General features: G+C 59.0%; 2 protein-coding genes across 3 annotated transcripts; one reads left to right on the forward strand and one right to left on the reverse strand.

Moving 5' to 3' along the window:
* The first annotated feature begins 21 nt into the window (after positions 1–21).
* On the forward strand, positions 22–5,151 carry Zglp1 (zinc finger GATA like protein 1). The gene is made up of 5 exons (XM_004865486.4): positions 22–545; positions 1,117–1,482; positions 3,797–3,882; positions 4,184–4,277; positions 4,777–5,151. Exons 1-5 carry the CDS (start codon positions 415–417, stop codon positions 4,904–4,906), a joined length of 807 nt encoding a protein of 268 aa, XP_004865543.1. The 5' UTR covers positions 22–414; the 3' UTR covers positions 4,907–5,151.
* Positions 5,152–6,857: 1,706 nt separating this feature from the next.
* Positions 6,858–14,262, reverse strand: Icam5 (intercellular adhesion molecule 5). 2 transcript variants are annotated; one of them, XM_087201747.1, is made up of 11 exons: positions 13,594–14,262; positions 12,405–12,674; positions 11,908–12,228; positions 11,258–11,545; positions 10,766–11,020; positions 10,415–10,663; positions 9,713–9,955; positions 9,352–9,630; positions 9,030–9,269; positions 8,185–8,435; positions 6,858–7,277 (listed from the first exon to the last, which is right to left on the reverse strand). In XM_087201747.1, exons 1-11 carry the CDS (start codon positions 13,673–13,675, stop codon positions 7,029–7,031), a joined length of 2,727 nt encoding a protein of 908 aa, XP_087057873.1. In that variant the 5' UTR covers positions 13,676–14,262; the 3' UTR covers positions 6,858–7,028. The 2 variants fall into 2 exon arrangements, with proteins under 2 accessions (XP_087057873.1, XP_004865542.2); XM_004865485.4 differs by having other exon boundaries at positions 8,172–8,435; positions 13,594–14,260.
* Positions 14,263–14,494: the final 232 nt, after the last annotated feature.

Raw genomic sequence — 14,494 nt, forward strand, 5'->3', positions numbered from 1 at the left:
CCAGATGACCTCCAACTTGCAGAGATCCTCCTGCCTCAGCCTTCTAAGTGCTGGGATTACAGGCATGCACCACCAGGCCCAGTTTGGGACCCTTTCTCTCTTCTGATAATGCTTAGCTCGCCCCACCCCTGCAGCGACGGAGGGATTTGCAGGGACCTGGAAGGGACAGAGGCCACCCGGGGCGTCGGGGGGAGGAGGTCACCCTGGACCCTGACGGAGTGCAGATGACCCGTGGAGGGAAAGGGCACCGAGGGGACGCTGCCGGCCCCGCCCCACCCAGCTGTGGCTCTTTGCACCCTGGCTTCGAAGCACCCCGCCACCACCGCCGCCCACAGGTGGCGCCCATCCTCATCAGGGCTTCTCCGCGGGGGCGGGGCGGCTGAGGAGATTGGATCGGGGAGCTGGGCTGGCACCATGGAGGCTGATCCTGCCCAGGACCTGCTGCGGGAGCTGCTGGCGCCGTCCTGTCTGGACTCCGAGCCATCCCCGGGACCCTCGGCCCAGCGGCAGCTGCGGCCCCTGCGATGCCCCAGAGCCGGTGGCCGGTGGGTGAGACGCCCCTTCCCCCACCTCGCTGACCTGAGGAGTCCATGGCTCGATCTCGGGTTCCTAGGGTCACCCCGAGGTCATCGTGTTAGTTACTAGAACCCACAGAGGCGCGGTTCTGGGCCCGAGGGACACTTGGGGGTCATCTGATATCAGGACCCCGCAATGCCCCGCCCGCCCCCCAGTCTCTGGGGCTCCTATAGGAATGAATCACTGGGGGTTGCCCCCGGGTCACGGAGGGAAATCTAATAATGATTTAAAAAATCATAAATCAAAGGTGCTGCACAAGGTTCCATCCCTGCACCAAAAAAATAAAAAATAAATTTTTTAAAATGATAAAAGCAGCCAGGAGCCTGGAGCCCTGGTGGGTCCCCTAGGGTAAATCGTCCACTGGAATCACTGACTGATGGGGTGGTGGATTGGGCGGGAGGGCCCTGTTTGCTTACTTTGTAACTTTGAGAACTTCCAACCCCCCTGCACCCGCCCCAGGGCACAGGCTTAGCCAGAACAGGTGCCAGTGGGAACCCCAGAGTCACCTGGAAAGAGTAACGGCCAGGCCTCTCTCCCCAGGTCCCTCTGGCCTGTGTGTCAGGACTCGGTCACCATCCTGCGCCTTCTCCAAGAAACTGAAGAGGGCCAGGCCCGGGCACCCACACCAGCCACCCAGGCCCTGGGGACCTGCTGGGAGCCAGGGGCCCGCAGGGTGTCAGGCCCCCTGACCATGGCCAGGAGCTCCAAGAACAAGCAGACCCCAGGAAGCCACAAGCGTCGCAGCAGGGACCCCCCTGGGGCACCTGCAGCACTCCCTCAGAGAAGGCCCCGAAAGCAGCCGAAGCCTCGCCAAGGAGCCAAGCAGGTGGACCCTGGGTTCAAGGGGGTGACTCTGAAGTTCCAGATTAAGGCGGACTCCAGCCTGCAGATCTCACCCACCTACAGGTAGGCGCTGTTGGGCGCAGTGCTCCTTGTGCAGGCCACCCTCAGTGAGTATGGCAAGGGCTGCAGGACCCCCAGAGACAAAAATCCAAGAATGCTCAAACCCCTTGTGTACAATGGCCTAGTGTTTCCACAGAACCCACATAGATCCTCCGATAAACTTTAAATCATCTCCCTGTGATGTAATATCAAATTCGGGGGCTCAGTACTGTGCAGCCCTCGTCCCAGCACTCTGGGAGACTGAGGCAGGAGGATTTGAGCCCAGCCTGGTCAAGTTAGTGGCTTAGCGAGACCCTGTGTCAAGATAAAAATAAAAGGGCTGGGGGGCCGGGGATTTAGTTCAATGGTTCTGCTGCCTGCCTCGAAGGCACAAGGACCCGAGTTCAATTCCCGGTACCAAAAAAGAAAATAAATAAATAAAAGGGCTGGGAGGGCCAGGGATTTAGCTCAGTGGTTCTGCTGCCTGCCTCACAAGCTCAAGGACCCAAGTTCGATCCCTGGTACCAAAAAAAAAAAAAGGGCTGGGAATGGATCACAGTGCAAAGGCCCTGGGTTCAATTCCCAGTACAGAGGAAAGAAAAAAAAAATACAGTATACTGGCTATGGTAATAGTTGTTAGACCGGATTGTTTAGGGGTACTAACAAGAAGTCTGGCTGGGGATTTAGCTCAGTGGTGCTGTGCCTACCTTGCAAGCTCAAGGTCCTGAGCTTTGTTGTTTTTTTTTTTCAAACTCAGGACCTTGGGCTTTCGAGGCAGGCGGTGGAACCACTGAGCTAAATCCCTGGCCCTGCAAGGTCCTGAGTTTTATCTCCAGTACCAAAAAAAATCTGTACCTGTCAGTACAGATGTGAGTTTTTCCCCAGATATTTTCAACCCGCATGTATGTTTCTTGTGGTTTGGTTTTGTCTTGCGGTGCTGAAGTGGAGCCCAGGACAACCCAGTGAGTACTCGGTGGGTACTGCATCCCTAAGCTACACTTGAAGCCCCTGCAGCTTGTGCTTTTATTTTGGTTTTGTTTTGTTTTGGTTTTTTGAGACAGGGTCTCACTATGTAGTCCAGGTTGGCCTCCAGTTCACAGAGATCCTCCTGCCTCAGCCTCCCAAGTACTGGGAAGATGGCCATGTACCACTGAATTTGGTTCTTCATCTCCCAGTCACAGGCCTGGTCTTCCAGTCAGGATTAGCCATACTTCCAGCAGTTGCTTTTATTTCCCCTAAAGTGATCTTATCTAACATTTGTCAGCACTAAGAGGTAACAGGCTTTGAGGAAAGTAAGCTTCTTAGTTTTTATTTGTTTATTTATTTATTTATTATTTTATAGTACTGAGGACTGAACCAAGGGCCTTTGGAGCTACATCTCCAGCCCTTCTTTTTTTTTTGGTACCAGGGATCCAACTCGGACCTTTCCCTTACCAGGCAGGCGGCGAAACCACTGAGCTAAATCCCCAGCCCAGCCCTTCTTTTTGTTTTTTTTTTGGTGCCGGGGATTGAACTTGGGTCCTTGTGCTTGCACAGCAGGCAGCAAAACCACTGAGCTAAATCCCCAGCCCGGCCCAGCCCTTCTTATTTTAAATTTTGAGACAGAGCCACTATAAGTCACTAAATTTAGTGGGCTGTATTCAAACCTGGGATACCCCTGCCTCAGCTTCCCAGAGTGCTGGGATCACAGGTGCATGCCACCACGGCCGCAGTTGGCTTATGTGAGCTTTTTAAAGCCTTGTAGGGCCGGGGATTTAGCTCCGTGGTTCCATCGCTTGCCTTGCAAGCTCAAGGACCCGAGTTCGATCCCTGGTACCAAAAAACAAACAAACAAATAAAGCCTCGTGAAGCCCATTTTGCAGATGAGAAAAATGAGGCCCAGAGAAGAGCACCTGTCGAGATCACACACTGTGGATGTGGGAGGCCTGGGATTCCAACCTGGCAAGTTGCCCCAGGCATCCTGCTCCTTAAAATAACTGTAATTATGCCAGGAGTGGTGGCATGTGGCTGTCATTTCAGCACTCTGGAAGGCTGAGGCAGGAGGGTCACAAGACTGAGCCCAGTCTGAACAACATAGCGAGACTCTGTCTCAAAGTACAAAATAAAACATGTTGGAGGGGCCAGGGATTTAGCTCAGTAGCACTACACCTACCTTGAAAGTGCAAGGTCCTGAGTTCAATCCCTGGTATGGGAAAAAAAAAAGTATGGGATGGAACTCAGTGCAAAGGCCCTGGGTTCTGTCCCTGGGCTGCTGGGTACCTTGGTATCACATTTTCCTTTTGGGGGGCTTCGGGGACAGGATATAGACCCCCCAGGCTAACACTTTGCCTACCTCCAGCCTAGCCAGCAGCAGCCAGACTGAGGGAGCTGCCTCAACCCCCACCAGGGCTGCTGAGCCCAACTCCAGAGGCGGGGAGGCCCTAGGTGAGTGAGTCCTCGAGGCAGGAGAGCTATAAATATTTGGGGGGCCAATTTCCCATCTCCCCAGTCACTCCCTGCCCCCCTTCCCCCACCCTGCTTCCCCATTTAGCCAGTTCCCCCAGGCTGAGTCACCCCCACCCCCGGCTTCCTCCCGCCAACACTGGCTCCGCCATCTGTCTCTCTTCCCGGCCTACTCTGCCACCATCCAGAGCTGGAGGCCTTCACAGAGATGCTCACAAAAATCCTCTCCAATTCAGGCTCTGGGCCTCTGACGCCTCCCCTTTGTTGACCTCTGATCCTGCAGGGCCTCGGTGCTGTGCTTCCTGCAGGACCCACAGGACGCCTCTCTGGAGAGATGCTGAAGACGGGACCCCTCTCTGTAACGCCTGTGGTATCAGGTCCTTAGCACAGCAGAGGGAGTTGGGGCGGGGGACCCCAAATCAGTCCATATGTGGTCAGTGTGGGGTGTGAGGGAAGTGCACTCAGGAGGCTGAGGCAGGAGGATCACTGCGAGTTCCAGGCCAGCACGGGCTACATAGTGAGACTCTCTCAAAAAGACTACCCCCCCAAAAAAAATCCTCCAGAAAACCAAACAGCAAAAATATACCTCTTAGGTGACCGGGGATTTAGCTCAATGGTGCTGCCACCTGCCTCACAAGTGCAAGGTCCTGAGTTTGATCCTCGGTACCAAAAAAATATATATATACCTCTTAGGGGAAACAGTTATCTTGTGGCAGTTTCTGGGCACCTGCTGCATTCTGTTAATTTTTTTTTTTTTTGGTACCGGGGATCGAACTCGGGACCTTGCGCTTGTGAGGCAGACGGCGGAACCACTGAGCTAAATCCCGGACCCACCTGCTACACTCTGAATGGTGGTTTCTTGTACCCCTACCCCAGGTACAAGAAATATGGTACCCGCTGCTCCAGTTGCTGGCTGGTGCCCCGGAAGACTGTCCAGCCCAAGAAGCTGTGTGGCAGATGTGGGGTATCCATGGGCCCCCTCGAGGGCCCACCTCAGGCAGTGTAAACTGTTCTTCACCCAGCTGAGCCCATTCTGCCTCCCTCAGTTTCCCCAGGGAAAGAAGGGGCAGAATCCCAGGAGTGTTGAGATCCTGCCTGCCTCCTCTCTGCTGCCTCCCATGCAGGGGTCGAAGCAGGATGATGCAGGCCTCAGCCCCGGAGCCCCTGGCCCGGGGGAGCCACTGGCCCCATTCTGCCCCTTTCCCAATCAGGCTTGGCTGGGCCCCAAATAAAGGAAGTTCTCAGGACCCATCCGTGTTATTTGCTATAAGCACTGTGATAAAGGAGGGCTGCTCAGAGGGAGAGCAGTGTGGTCTGGGGTTCCCATCTTGAGTACCCTATCACACTTGTGGTGCTCATAGTATTTTTGTTGGGTTCTTTTTGGTACCGGGGATCGAACTCGGGTCCTTAGCTTGTGAGGCAGGCAGTGGAACCACTGAGCTAAATCCCCGGCCCCTGTCACACTTTTGGAAAGGAGGGAAAAAGACATCTTTCTTTTTTTTTTTCCTGTGTGTATCATTTGAGGTTGAACCCAAGGCCTTTGCACTGACTTCCATTCCCAGCCCTTTTTTATTTTTTCATTTTGAATTAGGGTCTCACTAAGTTACTCAGTTGCCCAGGCTGGGTTTGCACTTTCGGTCCTCCTGCCTCAGCCTCCCAGGATGCTGGGATCATAGTTGTGCACCACCACGCCTGGATAGAGAAGCTTCTCATTGGACACATGAAGGTTTCTGTGTCTGTAAACACATGGCTGTTTTTCTCCATTTATTCCACATTTATCAAGCAATTACTATGTGCCAGACCCCAGTGGGTACACTCAGTGGTGAATAGAAAGAACAAAGACCCAAGTGTGGTAGCAAAAACCTGTAATCCAGCACTCTGGGAGGCTGAGGCAGGAGAGCTGCAAGTTTGAGCCCAGCCTGGGCAACTTATCAACGGAGACCTTGTCTCAAAAAATAAAAAAGGAACTGCTAAGGCAAAGACCCTGTGGCAGGCAGGATTTTGTGGGGTCCCAGGACAGCTGGGGTATACCTCAGGTAGAGCACTTGCAAAGTATCCAAGCCCCTGGGTTCAACCCCAGCTAGGCGTGGGGGGCTTCCTGCTGGTTTCCTGTTCCCCTCTTTGCCCATTGTGCACATGGCAGCCAATGGGGGTTGGAGCTGCCTGGCCGACTTCCTTCTCAGAGACCCAGCACTCTGCTTTTGAGGGAGCAGAGAGGAGAAAGAGGGGGAGGAGCCCCAGCTGTTCTTTCCTTCTGCTGTCATCTGCTCTGAATCATGTGTGCCCAGTGGAAAGACAAGGAGGGGGTAAACTGAGGCACTGTGAAAGACACAGGCTGCTCCTGAAGGCATCGAGGATGGGGCAGGAGTGTGCCCTTCAGGAGGGACATCCTGAGAGCTGACAGTCACAGCCACCTGGGACCCTCAGGGGGACCCTGCCTGTCCAGGCAGGCCAGCCTGGCTTTCCTGGTAATCAGGCCCAGGGAAAGCACCTGAGCTCCTACCGCTAAGACTTCCTTGGTCAAGGGGCAGCACTGGGTGGAAGAGATATGGACAGGAGGAGGAAGAAGAGGGAGCCACACCCCTGCCCAAGGGTCCAGTGATTGCTGGAGCCTGGTACAGCAGCTGAGTGCCAGGTCACAAGGCACAGATGGCTTGGAAAGTGCCTGCCACACAGTGGACTCTTAAAAAGAAAAAACGAAAGTTTTGAATGAATAATCCTCAAGGTGGGACTTCAACCACATCTCTCCACACTGTGAAAACAAGCCGGTAATCCCGGTACTCGATCCACAAGTTCGAGGCCAGCCTGGGCTGCATAATAAAATCCTGTCTCAAAATAAAATATATATGTTAAAAAAGAAAAAGAAAGGGAGGCTGGGAATGTAGTTCAGTGGGAAGGTCCTGGTTCAATCTGTAGTGCCCTCCTCCCCCCAAAAAGAAAAGAAATGGCAGCCCAGAGTCCTTTATAAAAACTTTATTGGGGGAGCTGGGTAGAAAACGGGGGTGATGCCCCTGCAGTTGAATAAATAAATAAATAAATAAATAAATAAATAGAACAGTAATAAGCCCCCTTTGGCGTGTGGGGGCGACCCCCGGCCCGCGGGGAGAGGGGAGCAGCTCACGCAGATGTCAGCTGGATGGCGAAGACCTCACCCCCTGCCGGGGACTCAGCGGCTGTGTCCCCCGCCTCCTCGTTGCCGCTGGCCGCGCCGCCCGCGCCATTGAGACACACGGCCTCACCGGAGCTCTCGGCCTCCTGCACGTTGTACTCGCCCTTCTTGCACGCAGTGGAGCGCACGTACAGGGCCAGGCCCGCTCCCGCGGCCAGCAGCGCCGCGCCCCCCGCCGCGCCGCCCACGGCGACCCACAGCCAGGGACCTGCGGGCAGGACCGAACCCCGAGGTCAGTCAGTCCCGTGCGCCTGCCAGGGGCGCCCCAGGCAACACGGGAGGACCCCAGACCCAAGTCACAGCCTGCTCAGCTGGGGGGTTGAGCGCTTGAGCCCGGAGTCTGGACACCAGCGTGTGCCTCTGCCCCAGACAGACCCCAGCCCCAGGAGCTGCACGTCGTGGGGGAGCTACCCTTGGCCTTTCTCCAAGCCCCTTTTCCTGCGGAGACATAGTGGCCAGGGAAGAGGCTCACGTGTGCCCCGATTCCAGAACGCACTCCAAGGTTTTGGGTTTGGTTTTGGTGTTTGAGACAGGGTCTCACTACGTAGCCCAGGCTGGCCTCCAATCCAGGCGATCCTTCCAGTCTCCCGAGTGCTAGAATTACAGGCCACCGGGTATGTGCCACCATATTCTGATTTTGTCTTTTTTTTTCTTTTGAGCCCATGGCCTCAAGCTTTCTGGGCAGATGCTGTACTGCTGAGCTGCATCCCCAGTACAGCCCCACCCCTAGTTAATAAGCCCTTCCCCACAGCAGTCACAGCCCTGAAAGGTCCTGCCCCTGTTCCCAGTCTCTACCACTGCTTCCCACCTCTAACCTGCCACCAACAGCCCCTCCTTTAGGTGCCCTCGATTCCCCCCCCTACACACACACACAGGGTCTCCCCATGTAGCCCAGGCTGGCCTCTAACTTGAGGCATTCCTCCTGCCTCAGCCTCTGAAGTGCTGGGATGACAGGCGTGCACCACCACACCTGGCTCCCTTGATTTCGACTTTGGCCCACATTGGTGTCATCTGTGGTAACAGAGTCAGAGATGGGGTCAGAGCCCCAAGACTCAGGTCAAGCCTCCTGCAGAGCCCTATCCCACCCCGAGCTGCCACTTACCAGCCACACGCACCGTGATGCGCCGTGCATGACGTCCATGTGCGTTGGTGGCTGAGCATTCATACTCGCCGCCGTGGCTGCCCAGGGCTCCCGCCACACTCAGCGTGCTATTGTTGCTGGACAGGCCGATGTTGGAAGCCCCGGGGGGCGCGCGCCAGCTGATCTGCGCTGGAGGCCATGCCTCAGCGCGGCAGGTCAGGGTGAAATTCCCGCCAGGCCTCACGCTAGGGGGCGAGGCAGCCAGCTCAGCCACCACTGGCCGGTCTGCAGGGGACAAAGGTAAATGGGTGAAGGGGCTTAGCGCTGGCCCACAGTTGACCAAGTGCCATTGGCCCACTACCGTCGGTCAGAGATCACCCCTTTCTGGATGAGGACCCCTCCTCAAGCCTATTGTTGGAGACAAGAATTCTGCCCCAGCCAGGTGTGGTGTTGTATGCCTATAATCCCAGCACTCTGGGAGGCTGAGGCAGGACAATTGCAAGTTTGAGTATAGCTTGGGCAATTTAGTGACTTAGTGAGACCCTGTCTCAAAATAAATGAAACAAAATAGTGGCTGGGGATCCAACTCAATGTGAAGGCCCTCGGTTCAGTTCTCAGTACCTCCCCCAAAAAGTTAAAATTAAAAATCTTAACCTTCTTACTGAACGGGAGGTGAGGCCCAACACCAATCTTGAGCCGGCATTTGAGAGGGGCTGACTTCCTGTTCCCTAGACTTCCCGTTACCCCCAGGTTGACACAGGCATTCTCTGTCCCCAGTCAGGGACAGAAGAGGTTCCCTCAGCTCCCGAGGACCCTGCCACCCCCGTCGGTCCCTTTCCCAGTACTGAGTCCAGTCCATCCCGTGCGGGCCTCACTCACATTCCACACCCACAGTGATGGTCCGGGAGTCCATGCCATGGGCATTGGTGGCCTCACAGCGGTAGATCCCTGCGTCCTCCCGGGACACTCTCGGCCGCTCGGGTTGGGGTGCACCCTCACGCAGGCAGCGCACGCGTGGGGATGGGCGGCCCCGGGCGGCACAGGCTAGCGCCGCATCTCGAGCCCCTTCCAGCCACGTCTGGTGACTGGGGCAGGTGGTCTCGTCCATGTGAGGCGGTGCTGCAAAGCGTCCAGGAGGAGGGGTCAGGGGAGGTGCTCTCAGGGACACCCCCTCCTTCCCGCCCACCCGGGCCCCGCTCACACTCCGCGCTCACGACCACGGTTTTGACCGAAGAGCCGTGGGGGTTGGTGGCGTTGCAGACGTAGACCCCGGGTGGCAGGTCACTAGGGAGAGAGGGGCCTCGGGCGCTGGGTTTGGAGAAGACCAGCGGCAGCACCACCCCCTTGTTGGCGTCCTCGGAGCCTGCGCACTCCACGCTGGGCTGTGGCTTCCCATCCACCTCACAGGAGAACAGAGATCCGGATCCTTCCACCCATGTCCAGTTGCTGGGGCAGCCCCGCTCCTCAAAACTGGGGCCATCTGCAAAGCAGGGAGCCCTGGGGTCACATGGGAGACAGACAGGAATCCCGCCCGGGGGTGGCCTCGAGGCGCCCCTACTCACACTCCACGGTGATGGCTACAGTTTTGGCCACAGAGCCTCGAGTGTTGGTGGCCTCGCAGTGGTAGGTGCCCGCGTGCTCCCGGGCCACACGCAGCAGCCCCTCCACTGCGTCAGCCTCACCAGAGCGCATGCAGCTCACGTCGGGGGCAGGGACCCCATGTGCCACGCAGCTCAGCGATGCCTCGGTTCCCTCCACCCAAGTAATGCGATCCGGGCACCCCACAATGTCCAGCGCCGGCGCATCTGGAATAGGCCATGTGGCGCTGGTTTTTGGGACCGATCTGATGTCCCTCTGCATCTCAGGACCTCCAGGAAGGGGTGGGCAGAAAGTGCCCTGGGTGGGCGGGGACGCTGACCCCACTAGTGTCCCACTACATAAGCCTTGCTAACCTGTGTTTTGAGGTTTTTTTCTTTCTTTTCCCTTTGAAACATGGTCTGGCTATGTAGTACAGGCTGGTCCCGAACTCACAGCGACCCTCCTGTCTCAGCCTCCTGAGTGCTGGGATGACAGGGTGAGCCACCAAGCTGGGCTCCTACTTCAAGAATTTTCCTGAATCCAGATCGCTCACCAGCTGGTTCCCTTTCTCAAAATCCCGCCCTAAGGCACACTTCAGAGCCTAGGCCTACACTTCTTGTAAGGTACCCACCAGGCCCAGGCCCTGAGAACCCGAAAGCAGCGCCACCACGCGCGGCCCCACTCACACTCCACGGTCAGCGTCACGTCCTTGACGGCCGTGCCCTGCGTACTGGCGGCCCTGCAGCGGTAGGTGCCCGCCAGCGCGCGTGTCACTGGGCCCGGCCGGCCCAGCGCCAGCACCGCCCCGCTGTCCGGCCGTGCGCAGTGCACCGAGGGCTCCGGGTTCCCGCGGGCGTCGCAGCGCAGCGTCTGCTCCGGGCCCTCGGGCCACGTCCAACTCCTGGGACAATCAGAGTCGTCTAGCCGGGGGGCGTCTGCGGGCAAGGGTCCGAGAGGCTAGAAGTGGCGAATGAGGGATCGCCCCGCTTCCCCGACATGGTCAAGACTGGGCAGGTCATCCGAGGTCGCCAACTCACAGAGCACGCGCAGCTCAGTGCTGTCGTTCTTGCTAAGCGTCTCCCCATCCACCTCGAGGGTGGCATAGCAGACGAAGTCGCGCCCGTCGTCGTTCTCGGTCGCATTGAGCTGGAGCTGGACAGGTTGTCCCGGAGCTGCAGCTGGAATTCCCTCCAGGGTGACCAGAGCTTGAGTCCCAGCTGTGCAAGTTACTGTCACCATCTGCCCCTCAGGCGCGCTGGGCTTGCTCAGGGTCAGGAGCGGCGCGGGGAAACCTGAGGACACAGGATCGGCCCTCCTACAGGGTAAGCTCCGCCCCTTCTCTGCCCGAACCCTTCTACAGCTTCTAACAAACCGAGGCCCCGCCCTTCAGGATCCGCCTCCCCAGTGATTCACGCTCATCCTCTGTCTGCTCCGCCCCTTAGGAACTCCGAGGCCTGCCCACTATTGGCCGCGCCCACGCGCCCCTGGCCCCACCCCCAGCGGCCGAGGCCCTGCCCCATTCTTCTTACTGTAGACTGTAACGTTTTCCTGGACCTCGCGGCTTTCGCCCCCTAGGGTCACGTTGCAGACCAGCTGCCTGGCACCCTCCTGCTCTGCGCTACTGGTGGCTGTGGTAGTGGCCGTGAGGGTGTCCCCCTCGAGAGTGACATCAGGATTCAGCCTCTGATCTCCCAGCGCGAGGTAAACCTCAGCCTCTGGGGCGGGAAAGAGTTTGCCCAAGATGCAGCTCACTGGACTTTCTGAGCCCACTTCTAAGAGCCTGGGACCAAGGAGGCGCGGGGGGTCTGGAGACAGGGCTAGGAGTGGAAGAACAGAGCTTCAAATTATTACCATGATTATTGCTTTTGTGAGACAAGGTCTCGCTATGGAGCCCAGGCTGGCCTAGAGCTCACAGGGATCCTCCTGCCCCAGCCTCCCAAGTTCTGGGATGACAGGTGTGCACTGCCGCGCTCAGCTCAGAATTTGAACCTATATACTGAGCACTCGATGTGTGCTAAGCCCTTAACATGCACATCTTGTATTATCATCCTGAAGAAGCAGACAAAATCAAGCCAGCTGCTGAGTGCTGAAGTAAGGATTATCATTCAGATATATGTGCCTCTAAATTTCTTCGACATCTGCCCGGCCTCGAATGCATGGGGTCCCCGCACCCACTCACTGAAGGTTCGGAGCTGTATGGGCTCCGAGGTGTTTTCAAACAGCCCCAGGCCGTGCGGCCGCAGGTCCAGCTCCGCGCGGCAGGAGAAATTAGCTCCATGGTCCTCCCTGCGCGCCAGGACCGTGGCGGTGAGCACCGCGCCCCGCGCTCGGGGCGGCTCCCCCGTAAAGCTTCGGCGAATCAGCTCTTGGGCGCCCCGCAGTAGGGTCAGCGTGAGGCTCCCGCGGGGTCCGGCTCCCGGGACCCTACAGCTCAGGGTGAAGTTTTCGCCCACCGGCTGCCAGGAAGGCAGTGGCCCCAGCTCCACGCGATCCGGCCTCTCTGCAGGGAAGGAACTGCTACCTTTGGAAATGCTGGAGCTTGGGGAGCCCGGGCTCAGACGCGAGGGCGTGGGGATCCAATGGGTGGAGTCCGAAGGGGAGGACCCCGGGGTCCAGGGGGCGGGCCAGGAAAGGGAGGGAAAGTATTGGTGTGGAGCGCGGCCACGAAGAACTCACGGAAAGTGCGGATGAGCCCGCGCGCCTGCAGCGTGCGCCGCGCGCAGCGGAAGAAGCACACGGGCTGGGTCTCTGGCTCGCGGATGTCCACTAGCTGCCGCGCCAGCCAGCGCAAGCCCCTCTGCGTCCCGTTGCGGCGCAGCGAGGTCTCCAGGCCACCGCGCTCTGGCCGAGGGCAGTTGGTGCTGCAATTCAGCCACAGAGAGCCCCCGCGCTCCACGAGCGCCACACGGGGCTGCAGGTCCGCCCAGAAGGGCTCCTGCGCGACCGCTGCCCGGGGAAACGCGGGCTCAGCCTGGGGAACCAACCCCCTGAGATCTCGGCGCCCCTACGCCGAACACAGGGCTTCCCCAGGACCACCAGGGGTCGCGGTCCAGAAAGAACCCAGGAGTCCTAAGTCCTGCCCAGGCCTCAGATTTGGAGGTGTTCTCCGAGTCCGGACCTCGAGGGTGGCTCTGCCACGGAGATCCCCGAGGCTCCGAGGAAGTGGCGGGGAAGAATGGGAGAAGGGAGAGAGGAGCGGAAAAATGGGGTCTCGGGTGCGCACAGCAAGGCTGAGAGGGAGGAGGGGACTCCGGGTGGGGGATGGGGATGGCGCCTGTTCTTGAGGTCCTGGCAGATCGCCAGGAGAGGGAGAGGCTGAGGTTGGGGCGAAGGCAAGGGAGAGGGGAGGCCGGGTCAAGGGAGGCCGCCAAATGTGGGTGAAGAACATGGAAATAAGACACGGGGTTGGACTCGAGGAAGGAACCCTGGGAACGGCAGAGGGACGGGGTTGCCAGGGACCTGGGTGGAGCGGGAACAGCGCGTGTGAATCACGATAGTTGAGGCTCTAGATGGGGTCTTTGCGGATCGCTGGGGGGAGTGTGGGATGCCAGTCCGTGGACCCCGGTGCACCATGGAGCGAGAGGGGCCTCCCGGGGAGGGGATGGGAGCGCCCCAGGGTCTCCAGGGCGCGCGGTTGGGCTCAGAACACCTGGATCTCCAAGGGGACAGGTAGAGACTCAGGAGAGCAGGAGTTGAGAAGCTGGGTCTCCGTGTGTATCGGGGGAGGGAGATAGCGGCGAGTACCCAGGCTCCAGGTGCGGGCAGAGGCGTGGGACGAGCAGAGGGCGGAGCCGGGAGGGGCGCTGGGACGCTGCTCGGGTCCAGCAACTCCGCCCCCGCCCTGGGCGCCCGGAGCCGCTCTTACCTGCGAGGCCGAGGATCTTCAGGCCCAGGGCAGCCCAGAGGCCGAGTAGCGCCCGGCGCAGCCCTGGCGAAGGCCCTGGCATCGCCGCCGCGGGGGAAGCGCAGGAGGCGAGGGGAGCTCGAGTGACGAGCAGGGCTAGAGGACTGCGCGGCGCGGCGGGTGGAGTGTGGGGGAGGCAGAGTTGCGCCAGGGGATTGGTTTAAACGTTGGTAACTTGGTTTCCAAGGAGGGGGCGGCGGCAGAGGTGCGGGGGGGGGCGGGAGGCGAGCGTGAGCCGGGCTCCCGGCCTTGCTGAAGGCAAGGAGCGAGCGACCCCCGGAGTCTACGCGGAGGTCAACCCGATCGCTTGGAGCCTTCTGGGGGAGACCAAGCCCTCTCGCGTCATCCCCGGCCGCGACGCGGAGGTGGGGGGATGCTGGGTTGTCCTGCCCGATCCCCCACCTACCCGTTTATGGATGCTAGGAATCCTCCCTGGAGCCCAGGCTCCGCCCCTCTCCTTAGCTCCTCCCAGCAGCGCGCCTCTTAGGGCGGAGATTGATTTGGGGGAGCGCAGCATGGGGGGATGCCTCCTTTCACGTATCCTTCTCCTTTTGAACGTGGGGAGCTGAGGATTAACAGCCACACTCCGAGTCCACCTCCTGTTCTGCTCCTGCACGCGACGGAGGAGGCGGGGACCAAAGTGCCCGCGAGTCGGGGACACGTGTGCGTGCGCGCAGCCTTCGCGGGCGTGTAAATTAGAGTCGGCTCGGCTCGGGGTCTGCATTTACCCAGCGTGCAGCGGGCAAGTGTCTAGGCGCGGGGGAGCGCCAGCCTCTCCCTAGCGCCTCGTAGCGCGCCGTGCACTTAGTGAGCCGGGCCCTGGCCGCCAGGTGCCCGGCGTGGGCCTCGATTTTGCAGCCAC

Source organism: Heterocephalus glaber, unplaced genomic scaffold (genome assembly GCF_053883595.1).
Source record: "Heterocephalus glaber isolate CG9 unplaced genomic scaffold, H.glaber_assembly_v1.0 deba00001760, whole genome shotgun sequence".
Classification (NCBI taxonomy): Eukaryota; Metazoa; Chordata; class Mammalia; order Rodentia; family Bathyergidae; genus Heterocephalus; species Heterocephalus glaber.